The sequence below is a fragment of the Physeter macrocephalus genome, chromosome 8 (genome assembly GCF_002837175.3).
Source record: "Physeter macrocephalus isolate SW-GA chromosome 8, ASM283717v5, whole genome shotgun sequence".
In the NCBI taxonomy this organism is placed as follows: domain Eukaryota; kingdom Metazoa; phylum Chordata; class Mammalia; order Artiodactyla; family Physeteridae; genus Physeter; species Physeter macrocephalus.
The window spans coordinates 144,987,336-145,013,638 of record NC_041221.1 but is presented as its reverse complement, the minus strand read 5'-3'; the positions used below and the strand labels follow the sequence as shown (position 1 = coordinate 145,013,638).

The following is a 26,303-nucleotide window of genomic DNA, read 5'->3' as shown; positions in this document are numbered from 1 at the left end:
CCTCCGAAATTGGTGCTATCCTGAACTCCAACACTCAGCCAGAGGGCAAAAGTCACCATCCCAGTAATTTTCTGAGATGTTCTGTGGAAACTGCCGAAAGGAACTTAATATGCTATTTAAGTTTTCTCTACAGAAATGAGTTTGGATCATGAGTCAAACACATGACGAACACAATCCTAACCTAAGCTATTTTCACAGAAACAACGCCTTCTTTCCTCTTCTATCTACCCAAATTCTACTGATCTTTCCAAACCATCGCCTCTATAAAACCACCTCTGACTATTCTAGTCCTTTTGTCCCTAAATAATTTCTATCAAAAATGTGGCAAGTATGTATGATTCATGTAGTCGGTGCCAAGCATACAACAGGTAACAAACATGCGCTGAACTGAATGTCACAGGGGCTCAGCTCTAACGCTCACTTACTTACTGAGCATCATTTATTTGGAGACAGAGGTATACATCTGGAACGTTAAGCTATGGCTGACCTTGAATATCGGGTTAAAAACCTCCACTTTTAATAGGAGCTCTATGAAACCAAAAGGACTCTGAGCTAGGGAATGAGATGTGTGCTGTGCGTGTGAATAGCTAAGCAGTCAGTGTGGAGGGCAGACTGTTAAAAATGTAACCCTAACGAGAAATGAATGATTTAACATGGTGTAGTCATTCATGGAAAACTATGAAGCAATTAAAGATCATGTTTTTAAAGAATATTTAATGGCATGATATGTTTAAAGGAAAAAAGGCAAGATACAGAACTTGTATAAACACAGAAAAAGACTGGAAGAAAATATACTGAAATCTTAACAACAGCTTTTCTTCGGATGGTATGAGATTATGGATATCATTTTATTCTTTCTTTCTAAATGAAAGAAACTGACTTATTTGTATCATCAGAAAATTAAATGAATATTCATTTAAGTCATCTGTTCTTGAAGGGAATAATAAGCCTACTTTGTGGGGTTTCCAAAGCAGTGATGGCCAATGAACCTTACCTTTGGGATCCACTTCCCTCCTAGGAAGTTACCACAGGTAGGGCACTTAGGTGGTTTGTGCCTGGTGACATATGTGAAGGAGCAGCCTGGGCTGGTGCATGTCCCATGGCCCCGTCGGGTGTACGTAGTAGTCTGTGTTTAAAAAATAAAATAAAAAAGAGCAAGTCAGAATCAACACCACAGTCTAATCTCTGTCAGATCCTGATGACCATTATAACCACAACAATGCCAGGAGGATACCAGCTTGCAGAAGGTTAGCCAATTCATGGTATCTTAAAAGGTCAGAGTTGGAAAGGTCCTAAGATACAACTAACTAGTTCAGTTTGTAGAAATGGAGAAAGTGAATTCAAATGAAGAAAGACAGCTGCCCAAGGTTACAGAGTTAGGTACCAGAAGTATAAAGGTAAGAAGAGCTGCAATTAATTAAGCAAAGTACCACACACTGCTAAACACTCTACCAATATCTCATTTAATGTTCTCAGCAATGCTATGAAGTATTATTACTACTGAGGTTCAGAGTAGTTAAATGCTTTGCCTCAAATCATGTAGTGACTCAAGGACAGAGCTAGACCTCGAAAACAGATCTTATTGATTCCTGGTCAAGATTCCTTCCATGCATCCTGCTGCACCCTCTGGCTCTCAATACTTCAAAGAATTTGCTTCTTCATTCTTGTTAGTTAAAAATCAGAGAACCTAGGACCTAGGGTTCAAAGATATAAAAACAGTCCAGTCACTAAAAAAATGAGAGGGAACTCCAGTTGAAACCAGGTCCTCTGACACTCCACAGAATTTGATCATCAAATATATTCAGCCACTGGCTTGCAACCATATCCGATGATTTCCCTTTGAACAGAATGTATTACATTTCAGCTACAAATAGAAATTAGCCACACTCCATTTCTTGATTAATGCTGGAAAGAAAACACTTCCCTGTCAGATTTGTTCTGTCACTTATGGTTTACTCAGCTACTAATCCCAGCCTCCCTAGGCTGGCCAGAAAGCAAAAACTTCCCTTGGAAACACCAAGCTGCCTCTAGGCTACCTCTGGCCAGAACACCTAAGGAAAAGGTGATTATGACAGTGAGAGCAGGTCAAAGATGAGTGTGAAGTTGTGTGGCACCAAGGAAAGAGACCAGGGTTTGGGCTCCAATTTTGTCACTAACATACTGAATGAGCTGGGGGTAAGTCATCTTAGCTCTTCGGCCCTTGGTTTCCTCTTCTGTAAAATCACCTGTCCTTACTGCTTAATGGATATATCTTGAGGAGCAAAAAGTTTGTGAGACTATTATTAATGGGTAAAACATTATATCTTATCTTTTCTCAGACTGTGGCCCCACATGGAATATTCATTCTGAACACACCCTCAGAGCAAAGTTAGTGCTATAAATAAATTACCATGAATTTGGAAATACTCCTGAACAGCAACTTACAGAAATGACTTTAGGAATTAATGCTAGTGTTCAAGGCTGCTGCTGCCTTCTTAAGTATTTCTAGAAGAGCTTGGTTGACACTTATTAAACCATGAAAGAATATAAATTTCCGGAACAGGAAAGGCTCAGGAAAAATAATTAGTTTACTACAACATTCTTATCGAAGAAAGTATTGTTTATCCACAGCAGAGGTTTTAGAGGATAAGACAAATTGTGACAAGTTAAAGGTATGTACTATTAATCCTAAAAGAAACCAATACAATAACCAAGACAAAGTTAAGAGCTCACAGGCCAACAAAGGAGATAAAATGGATTCATAAAATATACTTAATTATTTCAAAAGAAAGTACAACAAAACAGATAGGACCAAAACAACAACAATAACAACAAATAGTAAGAGGACTGATTTAAACCAAACCATATTAATAATCACATTAAATACACAGGGCCTAAATACTATAATTAAAAGGCAGAGATCACCAGACAGGTCTTGCTCTTGGAGCCAAACGATATGCTGCCTACCAAAAAAGGTACTTGAAATACAAAGGTACAAACAGGTAAAAGGGTGGGAAAAGATATACCTTGTTAATAACAATAATCAAAAGAAAGGTTGATATCAGAACTAAGTAGATTTCATACGCAAGAATACTGCCAGAGATAAAGGTCATTTCATTATGAAGAAGCGTTCAGTTTATCCAGAAGACGTAACAATCCTAAACGTTTGTGTACTTAATAACAGTCAAAATACATGACACAAAAACTAATAGAACTGCAAGAAGAAACATAAATCTACAATGACAGATGGATGCTTTCTCTCAATAATTGACAGAAACAGTAGACAGAAAATCAGTAAGGATACAAAATCAATAAGGAACACTATCAATCAACTCAACCTAATCTGAAATGTATAGAACACTCCACCCAACAGCAGGAATACATATTCTTTTCAAGTGCACATAGAACATTTATCAAGACAATCCATATTCTGAGCCATAAAATAAACTGCAATCAATTTAAAAGGATTCAGGTCTTATAAACTACAAAGTTCTAACCATAATAGAATCAAATCAGAAACTGATAAAGACAGACACCTGGAAAATCCCAAATATCTGGAAAATAATTAAGTAACTCATGGGTCAAAGAAGTTAGAAAGTACTTTGAACTGAATGAAAATGAAAACGCACCATATCAAAATTTGTGGGATGGGCTTCCCTAGTGGCACAGTGGTTAAGTTGCCTGCCAATGCAGGGGACATGGGTTCAAGCCCTGGTCTGGGAAGATCCCACATGCCGCTGAGCAACTAAGCCCGTGCGCAACAACTGCTCAGCCTGCACTCTAGAGTCACGAGCCACAATTACTGAGCCTGTGTGCCACAACTACTGAAACCCGCACACCTAGAGCCTGTGCTCCGCAACAAGGGAAGACACTGCAATGAGAAGTCTGCGCACCACAGTGAAGAGTAGCCCCTGCTCCCTGCAACTAGAGAAAGCCCCACGCAGCACTGAAGACCCAACACAACCAAAAATAAATAAATAAAATAAACAAATTTATTTTAAAAAAAATTTTGTGGGATGCCACTAAAGCAGTGCTTAGAGGGAAATTAAGCACTAAGCAGCTATATTACAAAAGAAACTCTCAAATCAATGACCTCAGCTTCTACCTTAAGAAACTAGAAAAGACCAAATTAAACCCAAAGTAAGCAGAAGAATGATAGAAATGAGTGAAACAGAAAGCATAAAAACAATAGAGAAAATCAATGAAACCAAAACCTTGTTCTCTGAGAGCAATACAATCAGTAACCTCTGGCCAAGCTTATCAGGAAAAAAGAAAGAAGACCCAAAGTACCAGTATCAGTAATGGAGAAGTAAAATCACTACAAATTCTATACATATTAAAAGGATAAAAATTCCACAAAACTTTAAACAGAATTACCACATGATCCAGCAATTCTACTCTTGAGGTATATACCCAAAAGAACTGAAAGCAGGGACTCAGACATTTGTACACCAAAGCTCACAGTAGCACTGTTCACAATAGTCAAAAGGTAGAAACAAACCAAATGTCCATCAATGTTTATGAATAGATTAAAAATATATAGTATACACATGCAATGGAATATTATTCAGCCATAAAAAGGAATGAAATTCTGATACATGCTACAAGATAGACGAACTTGAAAACATTATGCTAAGTGAAAAAGTCAGACCAAAAAGGAAATATTTGCATGATTCCACTTATTTGAGGTACCCAGAACACACAAATACTAAGACAGAAAGTAAAATAGCAATTACCAGGGCTTGGGGTAGAAATGGGTGGGGTGGGGAATGGGGAGTAACTGTTTAATAGATATAGAGTTTCTGTTTGGGGAAGATGAAAAAGTTCTGAAAATGGATAATGGTAATGATTGCACAACACTGTAAAAATATTTAACAGCACTTGAATTGTACACTTAAAATTGATTAAAATGGTAAACTTCATGTTATGTATATTTTACCACAGCTTTTTAAAAAAAGAATGAGAATGTTTTGAACAATTTTATGTCAATAAATTTGACAATTCAGATGAAATGGACAAATTCCCTGAAAGACAAACTATCAAAGCTCACTCAAAAATAGATAATCTGAATAGTCCTATATATATATTTTAAAAATCGGACTTGCCATTATAAACTTTCCCACAAAGAAATCTCCAGGCCCGGATGAGTTCACTGGTAATTCTAACCAAACATTTAAGGAAGAAATAATGCCAGTACTACACAAAACTCTTCCAAAAAAAAATGGAAAAGCAGAAAATATTTCACAACTCATTCCATGAGGTAAGCATTACCTTGATACTAAAACAAGACAAACACTGTACAAGAAAATTAGAGACCAATAATATCCCTCGTGAATATAGATACAGAAATTCTGAACAAAATGTTATCAAATCAAATCCAATAATATATTAAAAGGATAATACATCATTGCCAAGTGGAGTTTATCCCAGGAACACAGAGTTGATTTAACATTTGAAAAATCATATTAATCACATTAACAAACTAAAAAAGGAAAAAAAAAAACACGAAAAATTTTGACAAAATCCAGCATCTCAAAAGACACACAAAAAATTTTGAAAAACCCAACATCCATTCCTGATAAAAGCTCCCAGCAAAAATAACTTCCTAAACATGATAAGGGTATCTCTGAAAAACCTACAGCCAATATTATACCTAATGATGAAAGACTGAATACTTTCCCCCTAAGATGACGCATAAAACACCAATATCAGCTCTCACCACTTCTATTCAACACTGTACTGGAGAGGTCCTCGACAAAACCATAAGACAAGAAAAAGAAGTAAGGAATCCATATCAGAAAAGAAGAAATGAAACTCTCTTTATTAGCAGACAACACTGCCATCTATGTAAAAAATGCAATAGAATCTACAAAAAGGCTAGCAGAATACATGAGTTTAGCAAAGTTGCAGCACACAAGTTTAATAAGCAAAAAATCAACTGTATTACTATATACTAGCAGTGAACTACCAGAAATTGAAAATAGTTTTTTTTTTTTGTTTTTTTTTTTTTTTTTTTGTGGTATGCGGGCCTCCCTCTGCTGCGGCCTTTCCCGTTGCGGAGGACAGGCTCCGGACGCGCAGGCTCAGCAGCCATGGCTCACGGGCCCAGCCGCTCCGCGACATGTGGGATCCTCCCAGACCGGGGCGCGAACCCAGTTCCCCTGCATCGGCAGGCGGACGCGCAACCGCTGCGCCACCAGGGAAGCCCTGAAAATAGTTTTAAAATACCATTTACAGGGACTTCCCTGGTGGTCCAGTGGTTAAGAATGCCCCTTACAATGCAGGGAACATGGGTTCAATCCCTGCTCGGGAAACTAAGATCCCACATGCCGTGGGGCAACTAAGCCCAGGCGCTCTAGAGCCCACTGGCCACAACTAGAGAGCCCGCGTGCTAGAGAGAAGCCTGCGTGCTGCAATGAAAGATCCTGAATGCCGCAACTAAGACCCAATGCAGCCAAATAGATAAATATTTTTTAAAAAATAAAATACCATTTACAATATCATAAAGAAACATGAGATATTTAGGAATAAATCTCAGCCCACATGCTACAGCCTGTGATGGAAAAAACATTTGTGAATCAAAAGACCCAGGGTCCTCGTTCTGCCTTGTTTTGCAGTCCAGTGACCTTGAATCATAGAGAGAACAAGTTCTTTCTCTTCTCTGGACCTTTTTCCTAACCTGCACAATAACAGGACTGAATTAGATCAGTGATCCCTCAATTTTTCTAAAACACGTATGCTTCAGAAATTTTGATAAAAGCCATAGAACCTATCCCAGGAAAATACTTTCTCAAGCGGAAAAGTTTGTACGTAACTTGAGAAGTTCATGGATCCTGCGGAGGTCCATTCACAGACCCTCCCCCACTCCCTCACCCCCAGTTAAGAATACCTGAACCAGAAAAACCTCTGAGATCTTTGCCAGTCCCAATGTCCTAAGTTTGTTAAGACTTTTAGAAAACTACCTGGAAGAGAATTCTTATGGAGCCTTAATCTCCTTGAACTCCCCACACACTGACCAGTTTGATGGAGGTGGGGTTCTCCACAACCGAGTAGGCAGGAAGAGGCAACATGATGAATTGTGCTGCTGGCGCAGAGGAGCTAATCTCACTGGAATCCTGTAGGTACATGGAAAGAAGAAAGTTTTATTGAGATGGAGTGAAGAACACCCAGGACCATCCACAACACTGAAGACCGATCAAGTCCAATAACCATAGATAATGTGCTTATCCAATGGGCACAACAAAAAAAGTATGAATCTACAATTATCTCAAAATAAAAGTTTAATTAAGAACAAACAGAGACAGAGAAAACCAGTACCACAGGGAATGTGCTATCCTCATTTTACAGATGAGAAAACTGAGGTTCTTAAGAGACTCAGAACTCCTAAGATCACATAAGCAGTTAGTGAAAGAACCCAATTCTTCTGACCCTGTCAAATGTTCTTAGCGACCTATTAATCTGCCTTAACCAGTAGCATGCTTCATCATCATAAACAGCACTGCGACAACAAGTAATAAAACGGATTTACGCCTGGCACAGAATCCTCTGCAGGGGTATCTGCTCTCATCCGTCTAGGCCATAGGGGCGGCCGCATGCTGGTCCTCTTAGCCTAAGCAGAACTACCTCTTTGAGGATGCCATCGCACCCGGGGTAACAGCATGGTGGCAGCTCCCCCACTCTCCACTTCCAGGGGACCAGGCTGTGGAATCACTGAAATCATTGTTCTTTCTCCTCAACTGGGCATGATAGAAAAGCCACTGGGGAGATACCTCCCTCTTCTTTCTCAGCTATTAGTCCCATCAACCTGGCCCTGAAGAGAACTTCCTTCTTCCTACTTACTCTGTGCCCACCAAGACTATTGAAAAAAATTCCCTGAACAGTTCAAGGTGCCATTGTGTTTGCTGAAACAACCTTAAGGGAACATAAAATTCTAACTAATACTAATAGCCAAACAGATCCTGGCTCTGACTCATGGACAGCCCAAACATCATTCCCATCCCTCCTGTTAACGTACCTTATCTCATGTGAAGAAAATGTTGGCTATGCTGGGCAAGAGGAGCTGGTGAGAGTGCCTAAGAAACTGAAGCCTGGGGACTTGGACCAAGCCTGGGGACAAAAAGGTTCAAGAGGACTGCAGTCCAACTAGAAGTGCCACACCAGTATTCTTACTTACCACTATTTCAGAATCACACTGCATGGTGCTAGCTGCCTTTTTAACAATCCCAGGTAAAGCAAAATCATCAGAACCAAAGTCACTTACCCTCATGACTGTTACCACTGACATGCTCTCCCCAACCTGGGGGTGGGGCACAGCCAGGCTTCCAGTGGGGAGGTCTGGTGAGCCGTTCACTAAGGTCTCTTCAATTACCAGGCTTGTCTGGTAAGGTTGGTGGCTCTCCCCTACCTCCAGGGAAGCCTCATTTAGGAGCACATCCGGGCCGAGGATCTCTGAGGTGGTGATCTCCTGTACAGCACCTGGCTGGGCAAGGGCTCCCACATCCTCAGCTAAGGCCTCCACAGCCAGACATTGTTCTGCCATGCCTGCATGGCTGGGCACTGTCTCCAGGGCAGTGTTGGACACAAGGGATGGTCCTTTAGGGGACATTTGGTTCTGGGCCACACACAGCTCTAGCTGAGAGCAGCTCCGCTCCTCCTGCAGGCTGCTCTTGGGGATGATGATATAATCTGAGCGAGGGAGGATCTTGCGGAAACCTGGGATGTCCGGAACCACAGCGGTCAGTGCAGAGAGTTTAGAGTTCTGAGGATGAAGAAGCCAGGTTGGGGAGACAAGCAGAGATAAATGGAATAAGACCACATAGATATATTCTTATATGCCTTTTTTTTCTTCTTTTTTTCCTGAAAAGGAACCAGAAAGACTCCATTCTCTTGACCTAAGACTTAGACAGGGTCAGCCTCTGCCAATAGCAATGTCATCTTCATCTGAATCACACTTTAGCCAATGTAACTTACTCACTCAATCACATAAGAGACAGATAACGTAGATTAGATTCCAGAAAGGGCACTGATCTTGGCATCTGAAACTGTGAGCTGAAATCCCAGGTCTGGCATAGTCTTAAACAAATCCTTTCCCTTATTTTTGGCCTTGCTGCCCCATCTGTAAAACGAGGGAGCTCAATCTGGCTATTTATTTTTTTCATTTTTTTTGTGGTACACGGGCCTCTCACTGTTGTGGCCTCTCACTGCTGTGGCCTCTCCCGTTGCGGAGCACAGGCTCCGGACGCGCAGGCCCAGCGGCCATGGCTCACGGGCCCAGCTGCTCCGCGGCATGTGGGATCCTCCCAGACCGGGGCACGAACCCGTGTCCCCTGCATCGGCAGGCGGACTCTCAACCACTGCGCCACCAGGGAAGCCCAATCTGGCTATTTATGAGTTCCTTTCCAGCTTTGATACTTTAGGATTCCAAAGTAGCTGAAGATTTAGATACCAGAATGTATAATGCTCAGTGAAACCTTTAAAAGCATAAAATACAAACCAACAGGCCATGTTGGATCTCAGGGCAGCAAGCAAGGATTCTGACATCACTGGCTTCTCCCAGACTTGCAAAGAAGAGAATGAACAGATCACAAAGCTGTCAATAAGAAGGCTTCATGAGCGAATGTGTATACGGAAGTGGTTATCTGATAAGGACCTGAATATATTGGGAGGTGATGGGAAGGGAGAAGAATATAAATATTAACAGTGACCTAGGATATTAAGGTTCAGAAAATACTTTCCTGACCTTTAAAGCAATACTACTAAGTTAGGTACTATTATTATTCCCATTTCACAAATGAGGACACTGAAGCTCAAGGAGGGTAAACTTTCCCAAAACACATAATTAGTAAGTAGTAAAGCTGGTACTCCAGGCCAGGTCTTCTAAGGAGCAAGGAGACCAGGTACTAGAAGCACAGCCCTGCATGTCTAACTGGCACCAAGAAAAAGGTGCTTTTATTTTTTTTTATTTAAACTGAAAGTTACCCAATGAGGAAGACAGAAAAGTTCAAAATGAACAGATAAGTGAGAACTGAAATTAAACAGACCAAAAAACAATTTCAGAAGCATAATTTAAAAGGAACTAAGTCAATTACAAAAGGATCCTTAAATAAATCAAAAGCAAGAAGTCAATGAGACTACTTAGGGTACAAAGGAAGCACTCAGAGATGAAAGTTAAAAGAAGCACTGAGATGAAACATGAAAGCAGACTGTCCAAATCCTTTATGGAGCCTTTACTGGAGAGATAATGAAGAAATGATATTCTCAAGTCACGCTTTGAAGCAGACAGGTCAAGAGAACAAGACTAAATGGTGGCAAATACATAGGTTGGTCTGGACTTAATCAACAAATCCAAGCACAAGAAACCAGGGCAGCATGAATGACAGTCATCTTACAGACTGTAATGAATGACACTGGAACCATGGGCCCAGCCACTTGGCAGGAGACCTGAAGGGCTGCCAAGGAGACAGCCTGCCCCAAGGTCTATGACGGGCTCCCAAAGTATGCAGGCAGGAGGGTCCCACCTGAACACCAGGTAATCAGGGGGAGGTCAAACAGCATATAAAGCCTGTCTTGGTACATTCCAAATGCTCATTAAATGCCACCTTTTCTTATTATACGGTCACTGGACATTTAATCTACTAAAGAGTGTTATTTACTCACCAAGTCATTATGTTCCAAGAACTCAGCTAGGTGTTTTACATTGTCCATTTTAAACACTGTGAATAGATACTATTATCCCCATTTTACAAATGAGGAAAGCAGGACTCAAATGTTAAGTGATTCTTCCAAGGTTACAGCTAGTTAATATTAGAGCTAGTCTATTAATGATCTTGGGGGTAGTAATAGACATGATGGTAGATATAAATTTACATATGGATAAGGAAAAATCATTGTAGATGATCTACTTAAATTTTTTTTTAAAAAGCCTTAATAAGGACCTGTATTAGTGTCTGGCTTTAAAAACCGTATCACTCCAGGATTGGGTAAAATTTTCTTATATCATGGGCAAAAAGTTTGTGACCTTATAATGGAAAAACCAAAGAGAATATGTGTACCTTTCCTAGACTCTGCCTCCCCCTCTCCACAGGGACTGTTTCCCAGACTCACAGTTTACAAGAGGAGAAGTACAGAGTGGCATCTCCAAGACCGTAGGTAACACAAAGCTCTTCTAAGAAGGGAAATGCCAAGCCAACAAGGACAAAATAATCTAAATGGCAATCAGTGGCAGATGGGCTCCACTAAGGGAAATACAACCTGTTCTGCTATAACACAGTTGTTGCATCCCTGAAGAACCTTTGCTCTACATTATCAAAAAAGAAGTTAGAGACGGTTGTTTCAATTGGAAAAAAAAAAAGGAGTTAAGGTTAAAAGGTTTCAGCTTGCAATAAGGTTATTTTTCCTGCAGGAATTTCAGTTTAAAAAAAAACAGCAGTGTTAACAGTTGTCAGTCCATTTTATTCCTGTGAACTAGAAATAACAAAATGGCTGACAGACACAAACCTAACTGCTTCCTTGCTTATTGTTTAATCCAAGCACTCAAAGGCTTAATGTCCTCCATCAATTTCACCTTTAGCCTTGCACTTTTCCTTCTAGCACAGTTCAATACCACCAGTGGTAACAAAAGAATGTGGCCTTAAATAAAGCAGCTGTGTCTACCTCTAAACCTGCAAGCCTAATTGCTGATTACGTTATAACTGACAGTGGTCAGCACAACACAAGTTAATTATACTTACACTCAATTGATAACATGAAAATTCATGGTGTAGGAAAAATGCCTGTAGAAGCTACTCTATAAAAGAAAAATAACACTAACGACCCACAAGGACAAGTGGCTCCAAGTTTTGCTAAAATTCAGAAAAGGAACCTAAGGCTCACTGGAGATCATGTACTGCTGCAAGCAAAGAGTAAAGAGAGGGCAGGACATGACCGAAATGGAAACAGACAGGGAATTCCCTGGCGGTCCAGCATTTATGACTCGGCACACTGCCATAGCCCGGGTTCAATACCTGGTCAGGGAACTGAGATCCCCCAACCCATGCAGCGCAGCCAAGAAAAAAAAAAAAAAAAAAAAAAAAGGAAGCAGACACTATCAGACTCAAGAAAGGTAAAAATGACTCAACTCAAAGTTTTCCTTTGGACTCCCCAAAGCCTCACCACTAAGGCAATGGAGGTATTAGCTGAAGAAGAGAAAAAAAAAAAATTACTTACAGGATCCAAACCTTCTTTCTCTAGTTTGGCTTTCTCCAAGTAGTAACTCCTCTCGGCCACACTGAGAAGCCTCCAACTCTCACTAATCTTCTTATTGATCTCAGATTGAGGGAGGTGGGGGAGCTCCTGCTGCACTTTCAGGTAGATGTCGTAATAGTACAGAAGGTAAGCAGACCTGAGGAAGCAAGGACTTCTTAAGGTTTTCCCTCACTCAACCAGTAAATACTACAATGTTTGAGTAGTGAAGAGCTAAAGACAAAACCCAGCTTTTCATTTCAAAAGCATTTCTCTAAATAGAGACTGAAGCAAAGAAACATTTAAATAACACCTCCGGAGGGTGAACAGGGGGAGGTTTCTCCCTCCAGAAACATAGAAGCAAAGGCTTGTCTGGTCTACTTTTCCATGACCACTTTTTCTGCAGGGATGACTGGCTTAAATCCCAACATGGGCAAAGATGGATAACGGTGTCCCGTCATTCCACTTTAAAGAAAAGGTTAATTAGAGGACTAATTACCGCTCACACCCTACTCTTCTACACAGCCTTTGGTCATCTCACTGGTCAACAGCACCTCACCAAGGCTGAGAGAGGGAAGCAAGTAGAACTATCAAAGTGACCCAGTGCTGGGAGCCTCAGCAAGAAGTCTGGAGTGTTCACAGTTAAGAGGGAGATTAGAGCTACAATTTGGATATTCTTTATAGATATCATTGGCGCTATTTATAATTCCAAATTTTTACTGATGTCCTAATTAAATATTTAAATAACAACGGCATTAATAACAAATAAAGTGGTTCTCTTGTAGCGAGCTTCCACCATTTGTGTGTGTGTATATTTCCTGCTAAAGTCTAGAAACACGAACAAGATTTGGACAGGAATGGCAACTGCTGGCATCAATCGGCCACTTCCCACTATCAACCACCCTCTCCCCCCAACCCCACTGCCCATCAGGAGACTTCAACAAATGACATGGCACTCTCAGTGAAACTGGACACAGGCTGAAGTCTTCTTCAACACAGCTCTCCAAGCAGCTTCTGTTTATAAATGCCAGCTATCAAAATGTGTTGGCTAACCTGGGTTTCTTGGCCTTTTCTCCATGTATTTTATACTTTTTCTTCTTCTTGGGTGGCCCAGGGGAGGTGTAACAGTAGGCTTCCTCAATTTCCTCCATCACGACAGTTACCTCAGTACCATCATATGATGCATCCATGGCTAGAGGAAAGTCAAACATAAACAAGGTTCAAGAATCTACCCTAAAGGGGACAGCAGCCTCCTGATCCAATGATCCTTATCTCTGCCAGGGCCTTAAGACTCAGTCATTTGCCAAACTCATCAGATGGATCCTAAGAAGCACCTGGGGAACCTACTAAACATTCAGATTCCAGGGTTCCACCTCAGCCCTTCTGAATCAGAATCACTAAATCATTGTTATTGCCTTAACAATCACGGATTGTTAAGGCAATCCGTGTCCTTAACACGTGCCAGGTGAGTCCTCTGACTAGGCAAACCTGGGATCACTAGCTTAGAGAGCCCTTTCACTTATATTCACTCATGGGATACTCAGTAATCCTTCAACTCAAAGATTAGCCCCACATTGCAAGAATTCCGTATGGTAACAGGTAAATACTTGGCCAGGAGTCAGTTCTGGACACTCCCTCATGGCATCACCTTAAGCAAAATGCTTCACTGATTCACTCATTCATTCAAACGTGTTAAGTGTCAATATGTAGCAAGTTTCTTTACATTCTGCCAGTTTGTACGACTTTGGGCAGGTCCTTTAGCTGCTTTAGGTTCAATTCTCTCACACATTAAAAAGAGATGTCTCACCCACCTTACCACAGACTTATAGTGATAAGGCTCAAGGACATAACACCATTTGAGAATAGTGCTATACAAAAAGGGTTCATTATTAAAGACGAATCATCTCTGCCTGAGATGCTTAACGACCTGCCCAAGGCCACCACGCCCAGGACTTGAAATGCAGATTTTTTTAGTTCAAAAATCCAACTGTGAGCCTTCTTCCATTATACTACACTGCTCCCATCTCCACCCACAACCCTCTAAACCAGCACTGTTCAAAAAACTTTTTGTGATGACAGAAATGTTCTTCATCTGTGATCCTCCAATACAGTAGCTACTTATAGCTATTGAGCACCTGAAATATGGCTTGTGTGATTGAAGAACTCAATTGATTTCATTTTAGTTAATTGTAATTAGTTTAAATAACCACACATGGTTAGCGACTACGGTATTGAACAGCTCAGGTCTAAACAGTAATCTGACAGACCGACATTAACCCTCTAGCACTAGCCTAAGAAACAGAAAACCTACTAATAGCTTTTCCTAGGGAAAGGAAGGCATTAAAAAAATTCAATGACTAGTTCAAGAAGAGTTAGTTTATCTGTGGCCACATTCTAAGTTGGAGTTTTACCCACAGACTCAATCCTTGGGTTCCAGAAGAGTTAATTTGTGGCCACACGCTTAGTTGGAGTTTTACCCACAGACTCAATCCTTGGAATGGAGAAAGGCTCCCAAAAACCACTTGAATTTTATGAGAGAGAAAAAATATAGTTGCTCTGGAAAATCTGTCAGAAGATAATTTAGAATTCTGGGAAGAAGGAGCTGTGTAAGTAAATACAGAACTGATACGTGTATTACAAGGCCCACTCACATCTCATTTAGAACTCACTCCACAAATGATCAGGTATCTGATAAGGTAAAATGAGAAAAAGAGCACTGAGTGTTGAGTCAGGAGACCAGGATCCAAGTCTAAATTCTAACCATGCGATCTCAGATAAGTCTATTCCCCTCCCTAAATTTCAGTTGTTCCTCAAGTGAGATTGAAGAGGCTGAAATCAGTGGCTCCTAACTTTTTGAGAGGCAAGAATCCCTTTGAGAATGTTGTAAAGCGGGAAAAACCCTCTCCCAGAAAATGCAGACAGGTATTTCACCTATAATTTCAAAGATATACCTGAGCTAAGAACACATTATTCCTAAGGTTCTTTCTAGTTCTGTACCATCTCTAAATGATTTCCCTTCCCATTGGAAAACAAAACAAAAACAACAAAAAAACCCCACTGCATTCTGTTATAGTGCAACTCTGGAGGAGAACATAACCCACAACTTGGCTCGGTAAGAAATAGGCCAGTGCCTTCATTCGGTAAGGGATGCTAGGGTTCAAATCAAGGCTATGTGGGGATGTGCTTTTTTTGCCTTTCATAATTGACTTCTCAGCCCTTGAGTCTTGCAGAGAAAATCAATAACTGCAGGAGAGCTTCTGTAAAGAATGACGTACAGGGTTTTAGCACCCAGAGCAAAACAAATTAGAAAACAAAGTCATTACAATCATATTGGAGTAGGGGCAGGAAGAGACTACCCTGAGTTTTGGCTTGTTTGAGTAGCCCGGTTTAAGCCTGTGTCCAAGAGTATTTTCAGATCCTAGGCCTCAGTACAGCAATGCAAAAAAAAAAAAAAAAAAAGGCACGATAATATAAAGGTTAAAACCAAGGGCTCTGAAGGGCAGAAGATCAGGGTACTAAATTTAAATTACGCATTTTAACAGCACGCGCACAGAGCTCTATGACCTTGAGCAATCTACTTACTGTCTCTAAGCCTCAGTTTTCTCATCTGTAAAAGAGAAGTAAGGCAGTACTCGAAATTTGTGACACGCTTTCACTGTCCTATCAGATCCTCCACGGAACCTCATTAAATGGCTTCTGACGGCTCAGCAGTGGACTATGGTCGGCCTATGGGCCTTAGATGTCCCAAAGGTACCGAATACGGGAGGTGGAAACTAAGGCTCACTACTCCTACTTCGTAGAAGAGGCAACAGGGCTCAGAGAACCGCAGCTCCCAGCTCGTGGGCGCCCAGCCGGTGCGGTGCGGCGCTCGAAGGCGGGACTTACCCGGAGAAGCGTGCAAGCCGCGCGGCTCACATTCCCGGAGGCGCCCGGCCAGGGGGCTCGACGGGGGGGCTGGCCGGCGCACTTGCGCTCCCCGCTGTCGGAGAGAGGCGGCTCCAGTCGTGGCAGTGGCAACAAGGAAGTGGAGACGAGGGCTCGCGCGCGCATCCCGGGGGCTAGAGGAGCCCCGGCCCCGCGGCCCCGCCCGGCGACACACGGCACGGAGTCGCGACAGCCCCTCTCTCTCCCCCTTCTCGGAGTCGTGATATAGAGTTGTAAAGGGCGGGTGTGGGAGCACAGGTTGTCTCCGCAGGCTCTTCACCGACGCCTGCCGAGAGCCCCGGGGGTCAAGCCCCGGGGAGCCCGAGGAAGACAGCAGGCACACGGGCGTAGCCCCGGCACCGGCTCAGCAGCAGCAGCAGCAGCACACCTCGGATCCCTAGGAAAACCCGTCCCGGCTGCCCTCGCGGCGCGCCGGAAGCGGCCGGCGGCGCGTGACTGCTTGCGACCTTGCGCAGGCGCAACAGTCCAGCCCGGACTGAGGGGCGGACCCCTAGAAACTACTTAGAGGCTTAGAAGGGGGCCGCTAAGGCGGACGGACTACTTCCTGCTAGAGGTTCCGGGAGGAGGAGGAAGCTGCGGCCGCCCACGGTGGACGCCCTCAGCCCCCGGGCATTGCCGTAGGGCGTTCAGGTAAATGGGGCGGGGCTGTGGCGAGCGTGAGGGGTCGACGCCCCGCCTCGCCTGTCAAAGCCACGTCTGGCCAGGGGAGCTCGAGCACCATCCTCCCTGCACGGCGTTCAAGGCCTGACCCCAGTCCTCATCACTCTGTCCCGGCTTGTTCAGGACAGGGTTCTTCTTAGTGCCGCATGAAGCCGTCCTCCTCACCCCAGTGATCTGCCCTCAATCCGTCTCTCCCACCGTCCCACACACATTAATGGTAGTGAGTGATTCAAACGGAGCTGAATGACCATGTGGAGAGGCTCTGGAATCAGATAAGGATTGTATTGTCCCTTCCCGCCGATGTCACAGATGGTGCCACATTCGTACAAGTCCCCTCACCCTACCTTGCAAGTGCATTTCCAATCTGCCTACTTTTCTCCATCTACCACCGTCACCAGTCTTCTAGTCACCGTCATCTCCTGCCTGGACTGGGGCAATTTCTTCCCATCTCCTCTCTTTTCCCACTACAGTCTATTCTCCACGACACGCAAATTGATCTTTTTGCACTGTAAGCCTGATTAGGTCACTCTCTGTTTAAGACCCTCCAGTGTCCTCTTGTTTACTTAGAATAAAATTCAAACTTATCTCGACCTACAAGACTTTGGTTTGGCTCTTGATTCATTCTCTTTCCACATCTCTTCTCGGTACTGGTTGTTCCCAGAACAAGCTATATAGCACTCTGTACTGTTCAGAATGCTAGCTTTGTGCTGAGCCTCCTTGGGATTGAATCCCAGTCCTACCACATGTAAGCGATATTAAGCATGGAAAGTAACCAATTATGTTTACAAAGGACCAATAATTGGTTCTCATTTCAGTAAAGGGCATCACCATCCACTCAATTGCTCAGTGCTCAAGCCAGAAATCTGGGAGTTATCCTTGACTTCTCTTGCACCTCACATCCAGTCCATCAGCAAGATCCTCAAAAACATAGTCCCAAACTGACTACTTCTTACCATCTTCACTATTACTCTATCCAAGCCACCATTATTTCACATCTGGACTCCGGCAACAGCCTCCTAACTAGTCTCTTTCTTTTTCTCTGACACCCTTCCATTCCATTCTTCACACAGCAGTCATCTTTCTCCTTGCTTAAAATCCTTCAGGAGCTTCTTGTTGCACTCGAATTAATATATCCCAACTATATATGGCCTACTAGGCTAGCCTGCATTTACCTTCAGATTTAGGGCCACCTCTTAGGAAAATGGACTTTACCTATTAGGTTCTCCACCTTGCAACCAAAAGACTCTTTCTAAAGTGCAAATCTGATCATGTCAATCCAAAAACAAAAAACAAAACTTCAAAGGCATTTTATTGTCCCAAGATCCTTGTTCTCTTCTCCAAAGACTTTTTTTTCCTGATCATCTTTTTATTTTCTATAGTACTTCATTGCCTTTACACATATTTCCTTCTATCTCATGAATTCCTATTTGTTTATACTTTAAGTCCCAACATCAATATTTTTTCCTCTTTGAAGTACACTGCCCGTCTGTATCCCACTTCTGTCTTCTCGTCCACAGTACTCTGTAACCTCTGTTATAGCACTCCATACTCTAGTTTTGTCTTCCCTGGTAAGCTCCTCAATGGTAGGCACTATATGCTGCATTCATCTCTGTATGGCTGGCATCAAGCACAGCGCTTAGCACACAGAGGATGCCATGAATGGATAGACAGACGTGTGGGGGTAGTGACAAAAGTCAGTCCTTAAAAAGGGGCAGTCACAGCCTGAAGCACAGCAGCTTCTTTTGTTCTTTGAGGACTCTCATGATAAAAGGTTTAAGCAGGCAGTTACCAAAACTGCTACTGTTGGATCACGTTCATTTCCTTCATAGCACATATCACACTCTGTAATTAACTAATTTATCTGTTCACTTATTGTTTATCTCCCTACATCACATTGTATTATTTCATAAGGGCAGGGACCTTGACTATGTTGTTCTTCACTGTGTCCTTACAAATAGGCACCTGTAAATATTTAATAAATGAATGTGTGGCTATGAGAAACATCTTCCGGCAGTGAAAAATCCTTCCAAGCCAAGCAGCGATAGAGCTATGAAGATCTCACTGTGGTGGAATTTCAAGCAGGACTATGGAGTTGCAGAAATAGCACTGATCTGAGTCAAGAAATCTGAGCTGTATGAACCTGGGTAGGCCCCTTCCCTGGGCCTCAGTTTCTGTATCTTTAAAATGAGCCGGATAATAATTCCTTGAATTTATACAATGCATTGCTATTTGCAAAGCTCTTTTACCATCTCTTACTTCAATATAGTCTCACAATAGACAGACCAGACATTGTTATTATTTTTACAAAGGCTCAGAAAGTTTAAGTAAACTAGACTACATCTCTTTTATTTCAAACATTCTATGAGTCTGTATAAATAACCTCTACAAAGAGTCAGTAGCGTGATCCTATCTTCTCTTGACTTCAGCCTTATATTATCATTTTTCTAATACAATTTTTAAAAATCTGAACCCATCTTTTAGGGGGAATCCATTAACTTTGGTTCCTGATAGGCACCCCATTTTGTCTTCTCAGTTTTCCTCACTTGTGGCAAAACAAGCCAAGAGGAGGAACAGACACAGCCCTGGTAGTTGTGGTCCGGCCCTCATTCTACAGATATGGCAAACAAGGGGAACAGGAAACGTCGGCAGTTTTCCCTGGAGGAGAAAATGAAAGTTGTGGAAGCTGTGGACTCAGGCAAGAGGAAAGGCGATGTGGCAAAAGAATTCGGTATCACTCCTTCTACTTTGTCTACATTCTTAAAGGATCGTGCCAAATTTGAAGAAAAGGTGCGGGAGGCATCTGTGGGACCCCAGAGGAAAAGGATGAGGAATGCTCTTTATGACGACATTGATAAGGCTGTTTTTGCTTGGTTTCAAGAAATCCATGCCAAAAACGTTCTCGTGACTGGTTCTGTCATTCGGAGAAAAGCACTAAACTTGGCCAACATGCTTGGCTATGACAATTTTCAAGCAAGTGTGGGCTGGCTGAACAGATTTCGGGATCGCCATGGAATTGCTTTGAAAGCAGTCTGTAGGGAGGATAGTGACAGATTAATGAATGGTCTAGGAATAGATAAGGTTAATGAGTGGCATGCAGGGGAAATTATAAAACTAATTGCTGACTACAGCCCAGATGATATCTTTAATGCTGATGAGACAGGAGTGTTTTTCCAGTTGCTTCCCCAGCACACACTTGCTGCTAAAGGGGACCATTGTAGAGGGGGCAAGAAAGCAAGGCAGCGGTTGACTGCACTCTTTTGTTGCAATGCTTCAGGGACTGAAAAAATGAGACCATTGATTGTTGGTAGGTCAGCCAACCCACGCTGCCTCAAGAATGTCCATTCCCTCCCTTGTGACTACCGAGCCAACCAGCAGGCGTGGATGACACAGGATCTGTTTAATGAGTGGCTGATGCAAGTGGACGCCAGAATGAAGCAGGCAGAACGCCGGATCCTCCTGCTGATTGACAACTGCTCCGCTCACAACATGCTTCCACGCTTGGAAAGGATTCAGGTGGGGTATCTGCCCTCAAAGTGTACTGCCGTCTTGCAGCCACTGAATCTTGGCATAATTCATACCACAAAAGTGCTGTACAGGAGCCACCTGCTAAAACAGATCCTCCTCAAGCTCAACAGCAGTGAAGATCACGAACAAGTGGACATCAAGCAGGCCATTGACATGATTGCTGTGGCATGGTGGTCAGTCAAGCAGTCCACAGTGGTGAAATGCTGGCAGAAGGCAGGCATCATCCCTGTGGAATTGATAGATTCTGACACAGAAGCAGCAGCCAGTGAACCAGATACTGCCATTGAAAAGTTGTGGCACTCAGTGGCTATTGCCACCTGTGTCCCAAATGAAATAAATTTCCAGGACTTTGTCACTGCAGATGATGAGCTCATCATCTCTCAGGAGCTGCTGGACACAGAGGTCATCCAGGACATGGTGGCTGGTGAAAGTACTGATGAAGCTGGAAGTGAAGATGAGGGGGAGGCATCTTTACCACAGCAGCCAAAAGTCACCATCACAGAGGCCATCTCAAGTGCACAGAAACTTAGACGGTTCCTTTCCACTTGTGTAGGTGTTCCTGATGCCATTTTTGGACAGCTAAATGGCATAGATGAATATTTAATGAGAAGAGTGACACAAACTCTTGTTGATTCCAAAATTACAGAGTTCCTCTAAACAAAATAATGTAGAAATTAACTGCCTCTTTTAATTTAGAAGATGTAGTTTACAAGAATAAATATTTATTTAGCTAGGATATTGAACTTAAATTTTAAGCAATATTATTGTGACAACATTCCAGTTTTCTGAAATAATCAGGAAACTTTCTTGAATGGAATTTGGGGCCCAAGACTCTTCATTTCTAACAAGTTCCCAGGTGATGCCAATGCTGATGTGGTCCAAGGTCCATGCTTAAGAACCACTGGTCCATCTGGATTCTAGCACTTCTCTCTTTAGCTGGCCATCTGAATACTCCCAATCACTAACTGTCAAAAAAAAAAAAAAGTATCAGCTGTTCTTACTCCAGAACTGTTAACTCCTTCCTGCTGATTTGGTAACTCCAGAACCTTCTTAGCTATTCTCTTGAACGCCCCACCAAGTATTCAGTAGAGGTGCATCTGTCTGTGCCAAAAGACTTAACAAGAGCCATCTAGCCTATCAAAGCATCTTTTAATACTTCAGGATTATTATTAGTACGATGCTGGGGTACAGGGAAATAAAGTGCCTGAAAGAGGAGACATGCTACAATCTGGAAGATGTGGTAAATATCAGAGAATGCTGTTAATCACTATCATGAGAGAGAACATACATCCCAGTATACCTCTCAAATCCAGACAAGGTGAGAGGATCATTTGTGAGAGAGATGACATGTGTGAGAGTGTTTGGATTATTTGGATAATCCACAGTGGTCCTCTCCACACCTGTGGATAATCCAGCCTCATGTCATTAATGTGAGGGCACACTATGTTTCCCTTCACTAAAATCACTTCATAAATCACCCTTTTTCCTTTGTGTTTGTTCTTCAGAGAAGTCTGCTAGAGCAGAGTTGATTTAAGTTATTTAAAGCTGTATAAATTTATCATCAAATTTATCTTAAAGTTTTTCTCCTATAAAAAAGGCATTCTTGGACTTCCCTGGTGGCGCAGTGGTTAAGAATCCGCCTGCCAATGTAGAGGGCACAGGTTCGAGCCCTGGTCCAGGAAGATCCCACATGCCGTGGAGCAACTAAGCCCGTGAGCCACAACTACTGAGCCCATGTGCCACAACTACTGAAGCCCGTGCGCCTAGAGCCTGTGCTCCGCAACAAGAGAAGCCACTGTAATGAGAAGCCCACGCACCACAACAAAGAGTAGCCCCGGCTCACCATAACTAGAGAATGCCCCCATGGGCAGCAACGAAGACCCAACGCAGCCAAAAATAAAAATAAATACAATTAATTAATTTTTTTAAAAAGGCATTCTTAATATCCTTTAAAACCCTAGTATCTATTTTCTAATGAGTCAGGTAAGTGTCAGTTTCATTTTTAGAAGGTACACACAAGACCTGTTAGCGTTGTAGTGTAGTTCCCTGCCCCAGGTTAATTTTGTGGCTATTTCAGAAACCCATAGCAATTCAGTTATTCTTCTTTCTGTAGTTACTTAATTGAAACATGTATAAAGCAGATTAATCATAGAAAGTACTGCTTCCACGTTGAACAAAACAAAAAACACAAAAAAAAACAGCAGACATTTGAATAGATGTGTATTTAAAGCTTATTTGGGATATTTTTCCTTTTAACGAACTAGTATAACTTGAATTAAAAGTACTATACGTATTTTAAATTATTAACACATAGGAAAGGAAAACAGTGTCTTCTGGCTAAGTCCCGTGGTTCTGTCTCATTGTCAGCACCTTAACTGCTCTCATCACCTGTGTCAGGATTACTGACGAAATTTCTAATTTCTTCCCTCATCTTTCTCCTGAAGTCCATTTTGCGCATAATGTTAGATCTCTTTCCCCTGCCCAAGTGTCTGTGGTGGCTCCCAAATGCCTGCAGAAATAAGACTATTCATCTGAGTTTTAGCACCCTCTGGAGTTGACTGCTTGGTTGCTCGGTACAATTTAGTGTGTGTGTGGCCCCACCATGGGCCACTGTCTTCACTCCATACCCATGTCTGCTAGTGTGCCTTTGCCTGAATGCCTCACCCTGTTCTCTACCAAGCTGGGCCTTACACATTCTTCAAGAACTAACTGGAGTCCTCTTTCTTCCAGCCTTTCTTGAAGACTCCAGCACCTGCTCCACCCTTCTCTCCCTCAACTCCTCAGCACTTTTGTCTCTAAACCATTCAGTTAAGCACTTAAATGTTTTGCCAGTGTTCTGTGGCTCTTTAGACTGTAAGCTCCACAAGAGCAGGGACCACTTAGCCGTTGTAACCTTAAAGGTGCCTAGCACTGTGCTGGGAACATCATAGGCACGTCAATAAACATTTGTGTATAAATTGACACACAAGTAATGTCAAAGCCACCTTATTTTTAAAGTTGCATGAAGCATTAATTCTACTGGAAAATGACTTGGAGCTAAGGTAAGGCTGTCCTTTATTTAAAAGGATTTGCAGAATTTCTCCATGAATATCATTGCTCAAATATTATTCCAGTCCAGGTTATAATCTATTCTTTGATAATGAAGAATTCTGATATATGGAGTTAAACCTGTTTCCTTCCACAGAAAGTCACTGCAGCATTCTCCATTTCTACAAGACAAGACTTTAGTGTGAAAGGCTTTGTCTAAGTGCTTTGCATATAGTAATATTCAGTAAGTATGTACTTAAACTTGGTTTTTTGGGTTTTTTTTTTTTCTATTTTTTTATTTTTGCGGTATGCGGGCCTCTCATTGTTGTGGCCTCTCCCGTTGCGGAGCACAGGCTCCGGACGCGCAGGCTCAGCGGCCATGGCTCACGGGCCCAGCCGCTCCGCGGCATGTGGGATCTTCCCAGACCGGGGCACGAACCCGTGTCCCCTGCATCGGCAGGCGGACTCTCAACCACTGTGCCACCAGGGAAGCCCAAACTTGGTATTTTTTTAAAAAAAAGAAATCTCACATTCTTGACTCATTTAACATATCATATAAATTATATCCAAGTAGATGGAAATCACATCCAAAAGACAGCTTTTGCAGTCTGGTTTATATCAGGTGAAATTTTGCTTCTCTTGGACATTAGGGGTTTTTTGACACTTTGTTTTTTAAACTAAAAAAGGTTGATATTATCCTTTCTTGGTCTGCTGTCTTCATCAGGCCCTCTGTGGCTTCTCCCTGACTGTCTCTTCCCTCCAACCCCACTTGAGGATATAGTTTTGTCCCATTTGACCAATCCACTCTGTAAGCCAACCTTCTGGGACTAAGGACCTACCTCAATTGTACTGTCATGAGGATAAAAAGGTATACCTGGCACAGACTAAGTGTTCTACAAATGATGTCTGTTGTCATTACTATCCATCCTATTTGGAACCTTACCATCTAGAGGCAGGGACCTGCCTTACCACTAAAATATCTTGGGGTTCACTGTTCCAGAACCACACAGCCTGTTCCTAAGGGGCTCTTTCATTAAAAAGGAAGGAAGCCAAGACTTATTGATTGCCTATTTATGTAAAGCACAATTTTACTTATCATTTAGTCTTTCCAGAAAATCATAATACCAAAGGATAGATAGGTCTCCAAATTTACAGACCTATTAACTATTCTGCTACTGGGGCCATAGTTGTCTTTGAAGTGGGATGTGGTAGAGCATATTCTTGCCACCAGAGGGCAGAGGTGAGCTACATAAGGGAGACAATTCAGCCAACTGAAGAAACTAGGAGCAGCCACTTGTAATTTCTCTTAGTAGAGACTGAGAAAGTAGTCGAGGAAAGAGAGAAGAGACATAGGATGTGGGACTTGTTCAAGCAACTGACTTAGAAATAACTGTACCTCAAACTACCCAATTCACCCCATTATACACACCTATCCCTTCACCTACTGATTACCACAGGCCATGTAATTGACCCTGGGCAGATAATTGATGTGCCCTACAAATGAGCCAGTGTTAGAGAAGTAGCCACCCATCACACATATCCATGCCTTCAGTAATCACTGAAATATTGGACCTTATAAAATACCCACTGAGAGGGAAAAAATAATAATACAGAGTGGTAAATGCCATTTTAGAGAATAATCAGAGAATTTACAGGAGTAGAGATAGAGCCCAAAGGAGCCCCTGCATGAGAGAAGAGGAATTCAATAGGAAATGTTGCCAAGAGCAAGGGACACTTAATATGAAGTATCTGGAAGGAAGAGTAGGGAGTTAGGTATATGGGGTGGGGAAGCAATTCCTGGCAGAAGGAACAGCATATATAAAGATCTGGGGTATTAAAAAATGGCCCATTTGGGAACAGTTAAGGTCAGAGGTAGGTATGTCAAGCAAAGGATGTGTGGTAGGACAAGTGACTGGAGATGTAAGCAAGATCATAGTTTTTAAGGTCTTGTTGGTTAAAGCATTCATTTTCAACTTACCCTGCAAACATTGGAGAACCACTTACAAGTAGCAAACGTCAAATTATTTTTTAGAAATTGATTGATAACTAGTGTGGAGGCTGAGCTGTAGAGATACAGGTAAACTAGTTAGGCTACGGCATCATCCTGAACAGAAATGATACACATTGAGGGCACGAAAGAGATGTTGGATTTGAAAGACTCTTGCCCGGTAGATGGATTTGGTGTGTGAGTTGAAGAGGAATATTCTAGAATTTCCCAGGATTCTGGCTTGAGTAGCTAGCTCATGCCATAATCAAGATAGATAAAACAGGAGGAGTTTGGGGGTATGTTGCTTATGAAATGCCCCTGGGCCATCCAGGTTAAACTGTCCAGTAACAGCTGTGGAGATTTATATATAGACAGATAATGCTGGTTGGTGTTCTAGAAAGGTCAGGCTGGAAATCATGTTTGGCTGCCATTAGCATGCATTATATGCATGCTACTTATTACATAAGTAGTTGAAGCCATAAATGTGGATGTAGTCATCTGGGGAGAGCTTACAATGCAAGGTGTTTATGATATGGGGGTCCATGAACCAGGCTTTTTTATAATCACGTGTATGTATATACATACACATGTGAATATTTCTCCAAGAAAAGCCATACTTTCATCAGTCGCAACTGGATCTGAAAATTAAAACCTTAAGCAATAGTGCTGTATGAGAGACAAGGCCAAGGACACAAGCATTGAAAGGACAGATGGGATAGCACAATCCTCCAAGTTGGTTGGAGGAGATGCTAGAGAATGAGTGTGTGAGGCGCTTCAGGGGCTCTGGATCCCAGATACTGCATGCAGACAGAGTGGGTGCACCCTCCTTCACTCTGTGGGTAACGATGAGCTTAGAGGCAGAATGTTCAGGGTTACAGAAGTACTGCAAAAGGAAGAGTGAAAACTGTCCTTAAGCCTATACTCACACTCCCACTTCTACAGAGTTGAGAAGCAGAAGAGG

The 26,303-nt window shown here is 42.3% G+C and overlaps 2 protein-coding genes across 8 annotated transcripts in view; one reads left to right on the top strand and one right to left on the bottom strand.

Annotated features, from left to right (window-relative positions):
• HMGXB3 (HMG-box containing 3) overlaps positions 1–16,533 on the bottom strand; it is a 61,611-nt gene extending 45,078 nt beyond the window's left edge. For 3 of the 5 annotated variants that reach the window (XM_007130653.4, XM_007130655.4, XM_007130654.3), the window contains exons 1-6: positions 16,084–16,533; positions 13,252–13,390; positions 12,184–12,358; positions 8,240–8,737; positions 6,996–7,094; positions 995–1,126 (exon numbers count right to left, since the gene is read on the bottom strand). In XM_007130653.4, the coding sequence (XP_007130715.1) occupies positions 995–1,126; positions 6,996–7,094; positions 8,240–8,737; positions 12,184–12,358; positions 13,252–13,388 (1,041 nt within the window). In that variant the 5' untranslated portion in view covers positions 13,389–13,390; positions 16,084–16,533. Of the gene's footprint in view, positions 1–994; positions 1,127–6,995; positions 7,095–7,993; positions 8,067–8,239; positions 8,738–12,183; positions 12,359–13,251; positions 13,391–16,083 lie in introns of those variants that run through there. The other 2 variants (XM_028493371.2, XM_028493372.1) reach the window with 2 other exon arrangements.
• Positions 16,534–16,685: 152 nt separating this feature from the next.
• Positions 16,686–23,252, top strand: TIGD6 (tigger transposable element derived 6). Of its 3 annotated transcripts, none has more exons than XM_007131120.4 (3): positions 16,686–16,773; positions 19,337–21,568; positions 23,059–23,252. In XM_007131120.4, exon 2 carries the CDS (start codon positions 19,420–19,422, stop codon positions 20,983–20,985), a length of 1,566 nt encoding a protein of 521 aa, XP_007131182.2. In that variant the 5' UTR covers positions 16,686–16,773; positions 19,337–19,419; the 3' UTR covers positions 20,986–21,568; positions 23,059–23,252. The 3 variants fall into 3 exon arrangements, with proteins under 3 accessions (XP_007131182.2, XP_054942818.1, XP_054942817.1); XM_055086843.1 differs by having other exon boundaries at positions 19,337–21,646; XM_055086842.1 differs by having other exon boundaries at positions 19,337–22,311.
• Positions 23,253–26,303: the final 3,051 nt, after the last annotated feature.

Coding starts and splice junctions, on each gene's coding strand:
- TIGD6 (XM_007131120.4), top strand. CDS start 19,420: ATGGCAAACAAGGGGAACAGGAAACGTCGGCAGTTTTCCCTGGAGGAG.